We start from the raw sequence: 15,762 nt of genomic DNA, 5'->3' as shown, positions 1-15,762 counted from the left end.
ATCTATTTTCTGTCTACAACAGACTATTTTAGACCTAAGGATACCTCCAGCCTGAAAATGAAAGGTGGGAGAACGATTTACCATTCAAATGGTCCTCAAAAGAAAGCAGGGGTAGGGAGGAGGGGCAAGATGGCGGAAGAGTAGGGTCCCCAAATCACCTGTCTCCACCATATTACCTAGATAACCTTCAAATCATCCTGAAAATCTACAAATTCGGCCTGAGATTTAAAGAGAGACCAGCTGGAATGCTACAGTGAGAAGAGTTTTCGCTTCTATCAAGGTAGGAAGACGGGGAAAAAGAAATAAAGAAACAAAAGGCATCCAAGGGGGAGGGGCCCCGCGAGGAGCCAGGCTAAGGCCTGGGCGAGTGCCCCCAGGACAGGAGAGCCCCGTCCTGGAGGAGCAGGAGCTGCACCAACCTTCCCGGGCGGAAAGGCGCCTGCAGGGAGTTAGAGCAGGACCCCAGGAGGGCGGGGATGCCCTCAGGCTCCCTGGGACCCCCGAGGCCGAGCTCCCTAAAAGACCGCAGCGCTCACGGCTGGACCCGGAGCAGCTCGGAGGGGCTCGGGCGGCGGCTCTGCGGAGGGGGCTGCTCGGCCAGAAGCAGCTCGGAACGGCTCTGGCAGAGGAAGAGGCTCTGTGCGGAGGGGGCTGCGCGACCAGGAGCAACTTGGAGGGGCTTGGGTGGCGGCTCCGGGGAGGGGGCTGCATGGCCGGGAGCGCGAATCCAACAGCGCATGCCCGGGAGCACTGGGCGCCCGGACACAGCCCAGGATCCGGCCTCCTCCCCGGACAGGAAGAGGCCAGGAGAGCCCAGGACAGCAAGGACGCTCCTGCCCCAAGCTGAGCAGATCAGCGGCCCCAACCCGGAGCATCCAGTCCCCTGCAGACGGAGAGCTCTGTAGTTACTGCGGGGGCTGACTCCAGGGCTCCAGAGCTGGCCGCTGCCACTGTGGTTGTTCCTCCTGAGGCCCCACGGGGTAAACAACACCCACTGAGCTCTACACCAGGCAGAGGGGGCAGGGCAGCTCCCCCAAGTGCTAACACCTGAAAATCAGCATAACAGGCCCCTTCCCCAGAAGACCAGCTAGAAGGACAAGTTCCAGGGGAAGTCAAGGGAATTAAAGTATACAGAATCAGAAGATACTCCCTCGTGTTTTTTTTTTTTTCTTTTTGATTTCTGATTGCTTCCCCCACCCTTTTTTTCCATTTCGTTCTTTTTCTTTCTCTTTTTCTTCTCTTTTTTCTTTTTTCTTCCTTTTTTCTTTTTTCTTTTTCTCTTTTCTTTCCTTCTTTCTCTCCTCTCTTTTTCTCCTTTTCCCAATGCAACTTGTTTTTGACCGCTCTGCACTCAGCAAAATGACTAGAAGGAAAACCTCACCTCAAAAGAAAGAATCAGAAACAGTCCTCTCTCCCACAGAGTTACAAAATCTGGATTACAATTCAATGTCAGAAAGCCAATTCAGAAGCACTATTATACAGCTACTGGTGGCTCTAGAAAAAAGCATAAAGGACTCAAGAGACTTCATGACTGCAGAATTTAGATCCAATCAGGCAGAAATTAAAAATCAATTGAATGAGATGCAATCCAAACTAGAAGTCCTAACGACGAGGGTTAACGAGGTGGAAGAACGAGTGAGTGACATAGAAGACAAGTTGATGGCAAAGAGGGAAACTGAGGAAAAAAGAGACAAACAATTAAAAGACCATGAAGACAGATTAAGGGAAATAAACGACAGCCTGAGGAAGAAAAACCTACGTTTAATTGGGGTTCCCGAGGGCGCCGAAAGGAACAGAGGGCCAGAATATGTATTTGAACAGATCATAGCTGAAAACTTCCCTAATCTGAGAAGGGAAACAGGCATTCAGATCCAGGAAATAGAGAGATCCCCCCCCCCAAAATCAATAAAAACCGTTCAACACCTCGACATCTAATAGTTAAGCTTGCAAATTCGAAAGATAAAGAGAAGATCCTTAAAGCATCAAGAGACAAGAAATCCCTGACCTTTATGGGGAGGAGCATTAGGGTAACAGCAGACCTCTCCACAGAGACCTGGCAGGCCAGAAAGGGCTGGCAGGATATATTCAGGGTCCTAAATGAGAAGAACATGCAACCAAGAATACTTTATCCAGCAAGGCTCTCATTCAAAATGGAAGGAGAGATAAAGAGCTTGCAAGACAGGCAGGAACTGAAAGAATATGTGACCTCCAAACCAGCTCTGCAAGAAATTTTAAGGGGGACTCTTAAAATTCCCCTTTAAGAAGAAGTTCAGTGGAACAATCCACAAAAACAAGGACTGAATAGATATCATGATGACACTAAACTCATACCTGTCAATAGTAACTCTGAACGTGAACGGGCTTAATGACCCCATCAAAAGGCACCAGGGTGTCAACTGGATAAAAAAGCAGGACCCATCTATTTGCTGTCTCCAAGAGACTCATTTTAGACAGAAGGACACCTACAACCTGAAAATAAAAGGTTGGAGAACCATTTACCATTCAAATGGTCCTCAAAAGAAAGCAGGGTAGCCATCCTTATATCAGATAAACTAAAATTTACCCCGAAGACTGTAGTGAGAGATGAAGAGGGACACTATCTCATACTTAAAGGATCTATCCAACAAGAGGACTTAACAATCTTCAATGTATATGCCCTGAATGTGGGAGCTGCCAAATATTTAAACCAATTAATAACCAAAGTGAAGAAATACTTAGATAATAATACACTTATACTTGGTGACTTCAATCTAGCTCTTTCTACCCTCGATAGTTCTTCTAAGCACAACATCTCCAAAGAAACGAGAGCTTTAAATGATACACTGGACCAGATGGATTTCACAGATATCTACAGAACTTTACATCCAAACTCAACTGAATACACATTCTTCTCAAGTGCACATGGAACTTTCTCCAGAATAGACCACATACTGGGTCACAAATCGGGTCTGAACCGATACCAAAAGATTGGGATCGTCCCCTGCATATTCTCAGACCATAATGCCTTGAAATTAGAACTAAATCACAACAAGAAGTTTGGAAGGATTTCAAACACGTGGAGGTTAAGGACCATCCTGCTAAAAGATGAAAGGGTCAACCAGGAAATTAAGGAAGAATTAAAAAGATTCATGGAAACTAATGAGAATGAAGATACAACCATTCAAAATCTTTGGGATGCAGCAAAAGCAGTCCTAAGGGGGAAATACATCGCAATACAAGCATCCGTTCAAAAACTGGAAAGAACTCAAATACAAAAGCTAACCTTACACATAAAGGAGCTAGAGAAAAAACAGCAGATAGACCCTACACCCAGCAGAAGAGAGTTAATTAAAATTCGAGCAGAACTCAACGGAATCGAGACCAGAAGAACTGTGGAACAGATCAACAGAACCAGGAGTTGGTTCTATGAAAGAATTAATAAGATAGATAAACCATTAGCCAGCCTTATGAAAAAGAAGAGAGAGAAGACTCAAATTAATAAAATCATGAATGAGAAAGGAGAGATCACTACCAACACCAAGGAAATACAAACGATTTAAAAAACATATTATGAACAGCTGTACGCCAATAAATTAGGCAATCTAGAAGAAATGGACGCATTCCTGGAAAGCCACAAACTACCAAAACTGGAACAGGAAGAAAGAGAACACCCAAACAGGCCAATAACCAGGGAGGAAATTGAAGCAGTCATCAAAAACCTCCCAAGACACAAGAGTCCAGGGCCAGATGGCTTCCCAGGGGAATTCTATCAAACGTTTAAAGAAGAAATCATACCTATTCTACTAAAGCTGTTTCGAAAGATAGAAAGAGATGGAGTACTTCCAAATTCGTTCTATGAGGCCAGCATCACCTTAATTCCAAAACCAGACAAAGACCCCACCAAAAAGGAGAATTACAGACCAATATCTCTGATGAACATGGATGCAAAAATTCTCAACAAGATACTAGCCAATAGGATCCAACAGTACATTAAGAAAATTACTCACCATGACCAAGTAGGATTCATCCCCGGGTCACAAGGCTGGTTCAACACTCGTAAAACAATCAATGTGATTCATCATATCAGCAAGAGAAAAACCAAGAACCATATGATCCTCTCATTAGATGCAGAGAAAGCATTTGAAAAATACAGCATTCATTCCTGATCAAAACTCTTCAGAGTCTAGGGATAGAGGGAACATTCCTCGACATCTTAAAAGCCATCTACGAAAAGCCCACAGCAAATATCATTCTCAATGGGGAAGCACTGGGAGCCTTTCCCCTAGGATCAGGAACAAGACAGGGATGTCCATTCTCACCACTGCTATTCAACATAGTACTGGAAGTCCTAGCCTCAGCAACAGGACAACAAAAAGACATTAAAGGCATTCAAATTGGCAAAGAAGAAGTCAAACTCTCCCTCTTCGCTGATGACATGATACTCTACATAGAAAACGCAAAAGCCTCCACCTCAAGATTGCTAGAACTCATACAGCAATTTGGTAGCGTGGCAGGATACAAAATCAAAGCCCAGAAATCAATGGCATTTCTATACACTAACAATGAGACTGAAGAAAGAGAAATTAAGGAGTCAATCCCATTTACAATTGCACCCAAAAGCATAAGATACCTAGGAATAAACCTAACCAAAGAGGTAAAGGATCTATACCCTAAAAACTATAGAACACTTCTGAAAGAAATTGAGGAAGACACAAAGAGATGGAAAAATATTCCATGCTCATGGATTGGCAGAATTAATATTGTGAAAATGTCAATGGTACCCAGGGCAATTTACACGTTTAATGCAATCCCTATCAAAATACCATGGAGTTTCTTCAGAGAGTTAGAACAAATTATTTCAAGATTTGTGTGGAATCAGAAAAGACCCTGAATAGCCAGGGGAATTTTAAAAAAGAAAACCAAGCCGGGGGCATCACAATGCCAGATTTCAGGGTGTACTACAAAGCTGTGGTCATCAAGACAGTGCGGTACTGGCCCAAAAACAGACACATAGATCAATGGAACAGAATAGAGAACCCAGAAGTGGAACCTGAACTTTATGGTCAACTAATATTCGATAAAGGAGGAAAGACTATCCACTGGAAGAAAGACAGTCTCTTCAATAAATGGTGCTGGGGAAATTGGACATCCACATGCAGAAGAATGAAACTAGACCACTCTCTTGCACCATACACAAAGATAAACTCAAAATGGATGAAAGATCTACATGTGAGACAAGATTCCATCAAAATCCTAGAGGAGAACACAGGCAACACCCTTTCTGAACTTGGCCACAGTAACTTCTTGCAAGATACATCCACGAAGGCAAAAGAAACAAAAGCAAATGAACTATTGGGACTGGGAGACTTCAACACGGTGCTTTCTGCAAATGACAGATATTCGAAGCACAACATCTCTAAAGAAACAAGAACTTTAAATGATACACTCGACCACATGGATTTCACAGATATATACAGAACTCTCCATCGAAATGCAACTGAATACACAGTCTTCTCAAATGCACATAGAACTTTCTTTAGAATAGAACTTTCTTTAGAATACCCTGGTCACAAATCAGGTCTCAACCGATACCAAAAGACTGGGGTTGTCCCCTGCATATTTTCAGACCATAAGGATTTGAAACTTGAATTCAATCACAAGAAATTTGGGAGAAACTCAAACATGTGGAGGTTAAAGAGCATCCTGCTAAAAGATGAAAGGTCAGCCAGGAAATTAGAGAAGAATTAAAAAGATTCATGGAAACTAATGAGAATGAAGATACAACCTTCAAAATCTTTGGGATACAGCAAAAGCAGTCCTGAGACGGAAATATATCGCAATACAAGCCTCCCTAAAAAATTGGAGTAAACTCAAACACACAAGCTAACCTTGCACCTAAAGGAACTGGAGAAAGAACAGCAAGTAAAACCTACACCAAGTAGAAGAGATAATAACAATTTGAGTAGAACTCAATGAAATAGAGACCAGAAGAACTGTACAACAGATCAACAAAACCAGGAGTTGGTTCTTTGAAAGAACTAATATGATGGATAAATCCCTAGCCAGCCTTATTAAAAAGAAAAAAAAGACTCAAATTAATAAAATCACGAATGAAAAAGGAGAGATCACAACCAATACCAAGGAAATACAAACGATTTTAAAAACATATTATGAGCAGGTATACGCCAAGAAATTAGGCAACCTAGAAGAAATGGACGCATTTCTGGAAAACCAAAAATTACCAAAACTGGAACAGGAAGAAATAGAAAACCTGAACCAGCCAATAACCAGAGAGGAAATTGAAGCAGTCATCAAAAACCTCCCAAGACACAAAAGTCCAGGGCCGGATGGCTTCCCAAGGGAATTCTATCAGACGTTTAAAGAAGAAATAATACCTATTCGGGGATCCCTGGGTGGCGCAGCGGTTTGGTGCCTGCCTTTGGCCCAGGGCGCGATCCTGGAGACCCGGGATCGAATCCCACGTCAGGCTCCCAGTGAATGGAGCCTGCTTCTCCCTCTGCCTGTGTCTCTGCCTCTCTCTCTCTCTCACTGTGTGACTATCATAAATAAATAAAAATTAAAAAAAAATTATAAAAAAAAAAAAGAAATAATACCTATTCTAGTAAAGCTATTCCAAAAGATAGAAAGGGACTGAATACTTCCAAACTTGTCTTATGAGGCCTGCATTATCTTGATTCCAAAACCAAGAAAGACCTCACCAAAAGGAGAATTATAGACCAATATCCCTGATGAATACATATGCAAACATTCTCAACAAGATACTAGCCAATAGGATCTAACAGTACATTAGAAGATTATTCACCATGACCAAGTGGGATTCATTTCCAGGATGCAAGGCTGGTTCAATGCTCGTAGAGCAATCAAAGTGATAGATCATATCAACAAGAGAAAAAACAAGAACTATATGATCCTCTCAACAGATGCAGAGAAAGCATTTGACAAAATACAGCATCCATTCCTGATTAAAACTTTCAGAGTGCAGAGGTAGAGGGAACATTCCTCAGCATCTTAAAAGCCATCTATGAAAAGCCACAGCAAATATCATTCTCAATGGGGAAACTCTGGGAGCCTTTCCCCTAAGATCAGGAACACGACAGGAATGTCCACTCTCACCATTGCTATTCAACACAGTAGTAGAAGTCCTAGCCTAGGAATCAGATAACAAAAATAAATAAAAGGCATTCAAATTGGCAAAGAAGTCAAACTCTCCCTCTTCGCAGATGACATGATACTGTGTATAGAAAACCCAAAAGACTCCACCCCAAGATTGCTAGAACTCATACAGCAATTCGGCAGTGTGGCAGGATACAAAATCAATGCCCAGACATCAGTGGCATTTCTATACACTAACAATGAGACTGAAGAAAGAGAAATGAAGGAATCAATCCCATTTACAATTGTACCCAAAAGCATAATATACCTAGGAATAAACGTAACCAAAGAGGTAAAGGATCTATACCTTAAAACCTACAGAACACTTCTGAAAGAAACCAAGGAAGACAAAAAGAGATGGAAAAACATTCCATGCTCATGGATTAGAAGAATAAACATTGTGAAAATGTCAGTGCTACCCAGGGCAATTTACACATTTAATGCAATCCCTATCAAAATACCATGGACTTTCTTCAGAGAGTTGGAACAAACAACCTTAAGGTTTGTGTGGAATCAGAAAAGACCCCAAATAGCCAGGGGAATACCGAAAAAGAAAACCAGAGCCGGGGGCATTATAATGCCGGTTTTCAAGTTGTACTACAAAGCTGTGATCATCAAGACAGGTGGTACTGGCAGAAAAATAGACACATAGATCAATGGAACAGAATAGAGAACCCAGAAATGGGCCCTCAGCTCTATGGTCAACTAATATTCAAGAAAGCAGGAAAGAATATCCACTGGAAAAAGGACAGTCTCTTCAATAAATGGTGCTGGGAAAATTGGACAGCCACATGCAGAAGAATGAAACTAGACCATTCTCTTACACCATATATAAAGATGAACTCAAAATAGTTGAAGGATCCAAATGTGAGACAAGAATCCATCAAAATCCTAGAGGAGAACACAGGCAACACCCTTTTTGAACATGGCCACAGCAACTTTTTGCAAGATACATCTATGAAGGCAAGGGAAACAAAAGCAAAAATGAAATTATTGGGACTTCATCAAGATAAAAAGCTTCTGCACAGTAAAAGAAACAGTCAACAAAACTAAAAGACAACCTAAAGACAACTAAAAGACAATAATGGAGAAGATATTTGCAAATGACATATCAGATAAAGGGCTAGTATCCAAGATCTATAAGGAACTTTTTAAACTCAACAGCAGGGATCCCTGGGTGGCGCAGCGGTTTAGCACATGCCTTTGGCCCAGGGCGCGATCCTGGAGACCCGGGATCGAATCCCACGTCGGGCTCCCAGTGCATGGAGCCTGCTTCTCCCTCTGCCTATGTCTCTGCCTCTCTCTCTCTGTGTGTGACTATCATAAATAAATAAAAAAAAATTAAACTCAACAGCAAAAAAACAAACAATCCAATCATGAAATGGGCAAAAGACATGAAGAGAAATTTCACAGAGGAAGACATAGAAATGGCCAACAAGCACATGAGAAAATGCTCCGCATCACTGGCCATTAGGGAAATACAAATCAAAACCACAATGAGATACCACCTCACACCAGTGAGAATGGGGAAAATTAACAAGACAGGAATTCACAAGCATTGGAGAGGATGTGGAGAAAGGGGAACCCTCTTGCACTGTTGGTATGAATGTGAACTGGTGCAGCCACTCTGGAAAACTGTGTGGAGGTTCCTCAAAGAGTTAAAAATAGACCTGCCCCATGACCTAGCAATTGCACTGCTGTGGAATTACCCCAGAGATACAGCTGCAGTGAAAAACCGAGACACCTGCACCCCGATGTTTCTAGCAGCAATGTCCACAATAGCCAAACTGTGGAAGGAGCCTCGGTGTCCATCGAAAGATGAATGGATAAAGAAGATGTGGTTTATGTATACAATGGAATATTACTCAGCCATTAGAAATGACAAATACCCACCATTTGCTTCAACGTGGATGGAACTGGAGGCTATTATGCTGAGTGAAGTAAGTCAGTTGGAGAAGAACAAAGATTATATGGTCTCATTCATTTGGGGAATATAAAAAATAGTGAAAGGGAATAAAAGGGAAAGGAGAGTAAATGAGTGAAAATATCAGTGAGGGTGACAGAACATGAGAGACTCCTACCTCTGGGAAACAAACATGGGGTGGAGGAAAGGGAGGTGGGCAGGGGGTTGGGGTGACTCTCTGATGGGCACTGAGGGGGATCTTTTGGGATCTTTTGGGATGAGTATTATATGTGTTGGCAAATCGAACTCCAATAAAAAATATACAAAAAAATAAAATATTTTAATTTTAAAATGAATAATCAAGATAATTTCTGAATCCCATTAAATGAAATGTTAAATAGCATAAATCTAATAAGACTCAACTATATTTTTCTATTCTATGTAGTCTATTCTTCTCCTCCATTCCTTTCACTAAAATTTGCCAAATAATCTTAATACTCAAATGTTACTATATAAGTTTCTAACAACTTGGAAAATATATTCAGAAAGTACTTTCCTTCTTTGTTAACACTATTGATCAGCTTCTAACTTCTTTTCTTTCTTACCTCAACTCCCAGAAGGGCAGCCCAGGTTAAACCTCTCATTAGAGGAGGAATATCAATCCTCGCTTCTTTCCAGATTTGATTTTTTTTATATGGATAAGCCTATAGGTAAAAAAGATATGAAAAATATCTCAAGTTACCAAGTACCATCTTTTTAATCTAAATAGTTCTGAATATACCAGTGATAAGGTGAAGGTGACCTGCAATAAATTTCCAAGTACCTGAAATTATTTTACCTAGCTTATTAATACATGCAAGTTAGTAGTGGAATAGTTTCCTATCCTCTGCAAATTGTATATAATATTATCAAAGAAAGGAGCTGAATCTACTGTTTTTAACCATTCCTCTCTATTTTGTGCTCTGGAAGAACTGTGATTAAATCTTACAGAGAATAGTATTATAAGCTTTATATGGATTAAATAACATAAGTAACAAATTTTACAAATAACTTTGTTAAATACCTAGTGATACGGAAAGTATTCAATAAATATTAAGTTATTATTATGGTTACTTGTATATGCTTGCATATAAATTTGCCTTTTTAAAAATTTGTACTTTAGGAGGGATTTCTAGAAGGGAATTAATAGAACATAGGATAAGGATGTTGTTCAGGCTCTTAACAAAATTTCAAATTCTATAAACATTCTATAGAATGTTTTAACCAATTAACACTTACTCCAGAACAATGAGAGTTCTAATCTCAATATACATTTATTCACTTTGCTAATTCAATATGGAAATTTTCTATTATGGTTTTTTATCCATTTCTCTGTTTCAATGAAAGTCCTTTTACCTAATGATTTGTAGGTGTTCTTTAAAAAGCAAGGATATTAATATTTTGTCTAATGCGGTTTTGCATAGATTCCTTCATTTTGTTTTTGCTTTTATTTACTGTGAACATGTATTATTTTTATTAGTCAGATAAAATAAGTCATAAGAGTTAGTGTTCCCATGACATCTAGATTCCCTAAGAATTACCAATGAAATAAAAAATAAAGATTGTATATGGATTCTTTGCACTTTAGAATCCTTACCTTTAGCAGTCTGTCAAAGAGAATGATTCTGTTTAGTTGGTACTCTGTGTCCCTCTCTCGGATGATTAAAGGGAGAGTGGCAGCTGCAGACAATTCATTATTGCTGTTTGAATGAGGTAAATTAGACTGGCTATAGAAGAGAAACAAAAGCAGAAAAATTGACAAAACATCTAAAATTAAGAAAACCCAGAACACCACATTTTTGTATTCTATTTAGGAAACAATTTTCAAAGAAAATGTGTAAGCTTCTTATCAATTTAATATAAATGTAAAAGAAAAGTAATGGTAAAAAGTATATATATATATATATCTATATATACTCACTCATCTTCAAGTAATGGGTAAAATGCTTCTCCACCAACATCTTTTAATCTCTGAATTGAAAGAAAAAATATTTATGATATTTAAGATCTGAGACAGAGACACTAAGCTTTATTTAAAAAGAAAAATGATGAAAAATTATATATTCATAAAGATAACAAGAAAACTATAAAATAGAATTTAAAATTCATTCCTATCATAAACATGCAAATATACCATGCCTCCAGGGATTGAGTTTAGCTGTAAAGAATATTGTTTTTTTAATTTTTTTTTACCTTCAGGCATTTCTCATAAATGTTAGACACCTATTATGATAGTTTTCCAAACACAATGCAGAATTACTAAAATTAGTATAAAACTGAATAAATGGATAAAACATCTTTAAATTACATGATTATATGGAAAGGTACTTTTTAATACACATCTCTTAATTAAAAACTTGAGTCCAATTTATTTTTGCTTTGACATTAACACAAACTAAGACAAAAGTAAGGTGCTAATAAAAGGATTCAAAAGAATTTCTCACATCATACTTTGAACATGCATGACTCAAATAGCTGGTAAATCAACTGAAAAAATTCAATTTTCTTAAATATCTTTTTCACAAACTCATTATAGTAAATGTTACTCCAAATAATAACATTGCCAGGATTACAGATATTCTTCAAAAACATAAGAAGGCAGGCAATAGTAAAGTGAAATCTTAGACACATCCTAAGTAGGGTGATTAAAGTTAATGCCATCTTGCCTGCTGCTCTGCTCTTCAGTTCAACTTCCAACTTGAAGGCAGAGTATCTGCTCCTGTGGGGATTGACACAGAAGTTCAAGCTCTGTGTGTAGCCAGCATTAATCTTCTGTGTGCTCACTCATGTGAGTTATGCTCAGAATTTTTAAAAGGCAAAGAAAAATCTTTTACCCATAACTGAGAATCTGGCAAACATTGAATTTATGCCTAGCTTTTCTCTAAAATTTGATGTGCTGTAGATTTATCTCATTTTTGCCTCTAAACCTTTAGGTACTTCTTTTATGGGTTAAAGTTCCAAGGAGAAAAATAAGATTTTCTCAAAATTTACTGTATTATTAATATGTACATTATTTTAAAGTTTGGGTTTTACTGTCCTGAAAATCATAAACATTATAAGTAACTTCTCTGCCTTTTTTTGTTCTTAAAAATTTAGCATATTAAAAGTAAAAAAAGAAAAGCAAAAATACAGAAAAGTAGAAGGTAAAAAATATCTGGTTTCCATATTATTTTTAAAATCAGCAACATTAACATTTTTTCTTAATAATTGTATTAAAAGGTACTTTAAATTTCAAAAGTGGAAATGTAAGTTCACTGAGAGGGTAAAATTGAAGCCTTGTATTCATTTAACTTATCTTCATATACCTTGGATTATATTTAAATCAAAGAAACAAATTAAGAGTAAAATCAAATCAGTCAAAACCATATATTTGGATGTAGTTTATTGTTTGTTGTTTTGTACTGCTACCTATTTCATTCATTATCCACATTCCTTCTTTTCCAAGACATAAATTTAGTGCATCATATGGTAATAATTATATATTTAAATTATCTATTCCTTGCATTATGGCAGGGAAGAGATTCTAATTCCCTCCTACTACATAATATATAAAATATTAAATCACAAAAAACCCTCAAAATATAAGGAAAATGCAATGATATGAGACCCAAAGCTGGGCTTAGAGAGAGGATATAAGCTAGTAATAAAGTATATTGATAATTGTGGCCTAGGGTTTTAAGTACAATGGGACAAAGACTTGGGCATCTGATTAACACGCAGCCAGACTGGAGAAGATCCTGCTATATTCAAGTAAACAAAGAACTGTGTGTGTCCGGGGGCAGAGGGGAGGATATCCAACTTTAGCTGCCTCTAGTCATTGATGTGGGGAAGAAGAATATCCGATACTGATTCTCTGTAGCTGTCCTGTCTCTACTAATAAGGTAAGGAGGAAAGCTAAGAAGCGTATATAAAGGTCACAGCCCAGAGACACAGGTTCACTAAAAGGCTGAGACCAAACCAAAGGATTATAGAACTCCTTATCCTTACTACCTTACCTCCATGTCAGTAGCACTCCTATATAAAAAGGGATTCCAGCTGAAAGAACTGGAGGCCTCAGACCTGATTTTAAAAAGTCTCTAGGGAAACGAAAAGACACCAGGGGAAACAAGAACAATGGCAGTTGAGGAAACTTTAGCCTCTGACAAAAAAGCTACACCAATAGTAAACAACTAGATAAACATGACATCTTGAGCTAAAGGTCTATTTACTGTAGTTGTTTTTACAGATAAATCATGTTAGGATTTCAACAAAAAATTGCAAGACATGCTAAAATATGAAAAAGACACTCTGAAGAAACAAAGTAAGCTTCAGAACCAGTCTCAGATATGGCAGAGAGTTTGGAATTATCAGGCCAGGTATTTAAAATAATTATGATTTAAAAAAATAATAATAAAATAAAATAACTATGATTAATATGCTAAGGGGTCTAAGAAAAAAGTGGACAGCATGCAAGAACAGATGGGTACTATAAGCATGGAGGTAAAAATTCTAATAAAGAATCAAAAGATGTAATTTATGTGTTAGAGAAACATCAGAAGAAGGAGAAATACTTGAAGTAATAAAGACAGAAATTTTCAAAATTAAAGACATCAAACAACAAAGGTCCAGGAAACTCTTAGCATCAAGCAGGATAAATACCAAAAGAAAAATCTATACCTAGGAATATCATATTTTTTAAGGGACATCATCAAAAGTTAAAGGAAAAGCCACAGGTTAGAAGACATATGCATTACACAAAGACTCTGTATTTGGAAATATATTTTTTTAAATTTGGAAATATTTTTGAAGTCAAATCAATAAGAAATCACCCAGTGGAAAAAATTGACAAAAGATATGAACTAGTAATGTACAGAAGAGGTAAACAGGCTACCAAGAAATATGAAGAGATTCATAACTGTGTTATAATCAGGGAATTAAAAATCAGTATTATAGCAAAATACTATTCTCCACCTTTTAAAGCAATAATATTTTTAAAGATTTTACTTATTTATTTAAGATAGAGAGTGCACGAGTGGTGGGGAGGGGCAAAAGGAGAGGGAGAAGCAGACTCCCTACTAAGTGGGGAGCCCAATGGAGAGCTTGATCCAGGACCCTGAGATCATGACTTGAGCAGAAGGTAGATGCTTAGCTGAGCCACCCAGGAGCCTCTAGAGCAATAGTTTTTTAAAATTTGATAATACCCTGTGTTACCAAGTATACAGAAAAGGAGAAACCTTATATCCAGTGATGGTAAAAAGATACAACTACTTTTGGGAATGACTGAACAATATATACTAAAGCTGAAGATGTAGTACAGATCCTGTTTCAGAATAATGTCACTTCTGGGCACATGCCTTAAAGAAACTCTGACATACTTTATGAGATTAGGGAGGAGTTCAAGGCTTCATGTGTATCTGTAAGATTTTATTAAGAAAAATCATTTGTTAAAATATCATTCTTACATTTCTTAGCTGGCATAATGACAATGTCACAGTTGTGTCATCTAATAGTGAGCTTCTATCTCGACCTTGTCCAAAGCTTTCACCATCTTCAAAGAGAAAACTGAAAAGAGATTGAAAAAAACATAATTATTTTAATGAGCACACAAAATCTAATTTATTGCTTCTTCTAGAAAATAAAAATTATTTTAAATCATCATTTCCTCATCAAAGAAGGAAGGACATTTTAGACTAAACAGATTAATTAAAAATATGCGACTGCTGGTTGAAATTTCACCAAACAATTCTCATTTTTAAATATAAATTGAGTTGGTATGAATACAATATATGAAATATAAAGCATTTTAGGAATATAGGAATGTGATTTATCTTCTTTGTTCATGCAAGTTCAACGCAAAATTACTCTCTTGACAATATGTGTATGTGCTCCTGAGGAATTTTATTTGAGTGAGAAATGATAAAAGAAGAAAGAAAAATCATGATAGTATCTTCTTGGGAGAAACAACAGTGAATAATAAATGCATAACATTTCTTGAGGATTTCAGAGAATTAATTTTGAGAATTTACATATACCTTGGGATTTCCATCATCTTATTTCCTGGTGTTTGCTTAATCCAATATATGAGAAATATAATTGACTTAAACATCAGTTCAAGGGAGAGAAAAAGTAGAGACCCAGTGATCTACTCAAATAATTAACCTAAAAATTTAACATGTGAAGAAAAAATAATCATAGGTGATTTTTATTGTTACAATGATCAATCTAGTCCTAAAATCTAAAACTAAAAATTTAAAGCATTGGTGGAAATTCAAGAGATTGAGGTTCACATCTTTATGAATAGATACAAAGAGCAATGGAACAGTAACAATTTTGGTCCTTAGAGTTGTACTATTATTTAACTTTCAGTGTAGTTTATATGAGGATGTCCAAGATGTCACAGAGTTCTGCAGAGTTTTCACAACAGTGATTTAGCACTATGATGATCTCTAGGCTAAACAATGAGGCCATAGAGTACATTTACATTTACAATTGTAATTGGAAATAAACAATAGTTACATATAATAGGCACACTAGTTTAGCTCTTTTGAATATTACTATTCTTTCTGACGTATACATTTTTCATTTATTAAACATCAATTATAAGATATTCCATAATGATAAGCCTACTTCAAAAAGATCATAAAGCAAATTATTAAAAAACAATATTTATTTAAAATAATACATTTTTA

The 15,762-nt window shown here is 37.4% G+C and overlaps 1 protein-coding gene across 3 annotated transcripts in view; it reads right to left on the bottom strand.

The window, feature by feature from the left end:
- The window catches only part of TBCK (TBC1 domain containing kinase), a 224,360-nt gene that overhangs the window by 132,818 nt on the left and 75,780 nt on the right, over window positions 1-15,762 (bottom strand). For all 3 annotated transcript variants that reach the window (XM_055342419.1, XM_055342418.1, XM_055342420.1), the window contains 4 exons: window positions 14,536-14,635; window positions 11,016-11,065; window positions 10,692-10,821; window positions 9,661-9,759 (listed from right to left, as the gene is read on the bottom strand). In XM_055342419.1, coding sequence (XP_055198394.1) covers window positions 9,661-9,759; window positions 10,692-10,821; window positions 11,016-11,065; window positions 14,536-14,635 — 379 coding nt within the window. The remainder of the gene's footprint in view (window positions 1-9,660; window positions 9,760-10,691; window positions 10,822-11,015; window positions 11,066-14,535; window positions 14,636-15,762) is intronic.

Source organism: Nyctereutes procyonoides, unplaced genomic scaffold (assembly GCF_905146905.1).
Source record: "Nyctereutes procyonoides isolate TBG_1078 unplaced genomic scaffold, NYPRO_anot_genome, whole genome shotgun sequence".
Classification (NCBI taxonomy): domain Eukaryota; kingdom Metazoa; phylum Chordata; class Mammalia; order Carnivora; family Canidae; genus Nyctereutes; species Nyctereutes procyonoides.
The sequence above is the reverse complement of the archived record's forward strand: the minus strand, read 5'-3'. Positions and strand labels throughout refer to the sequence as shown.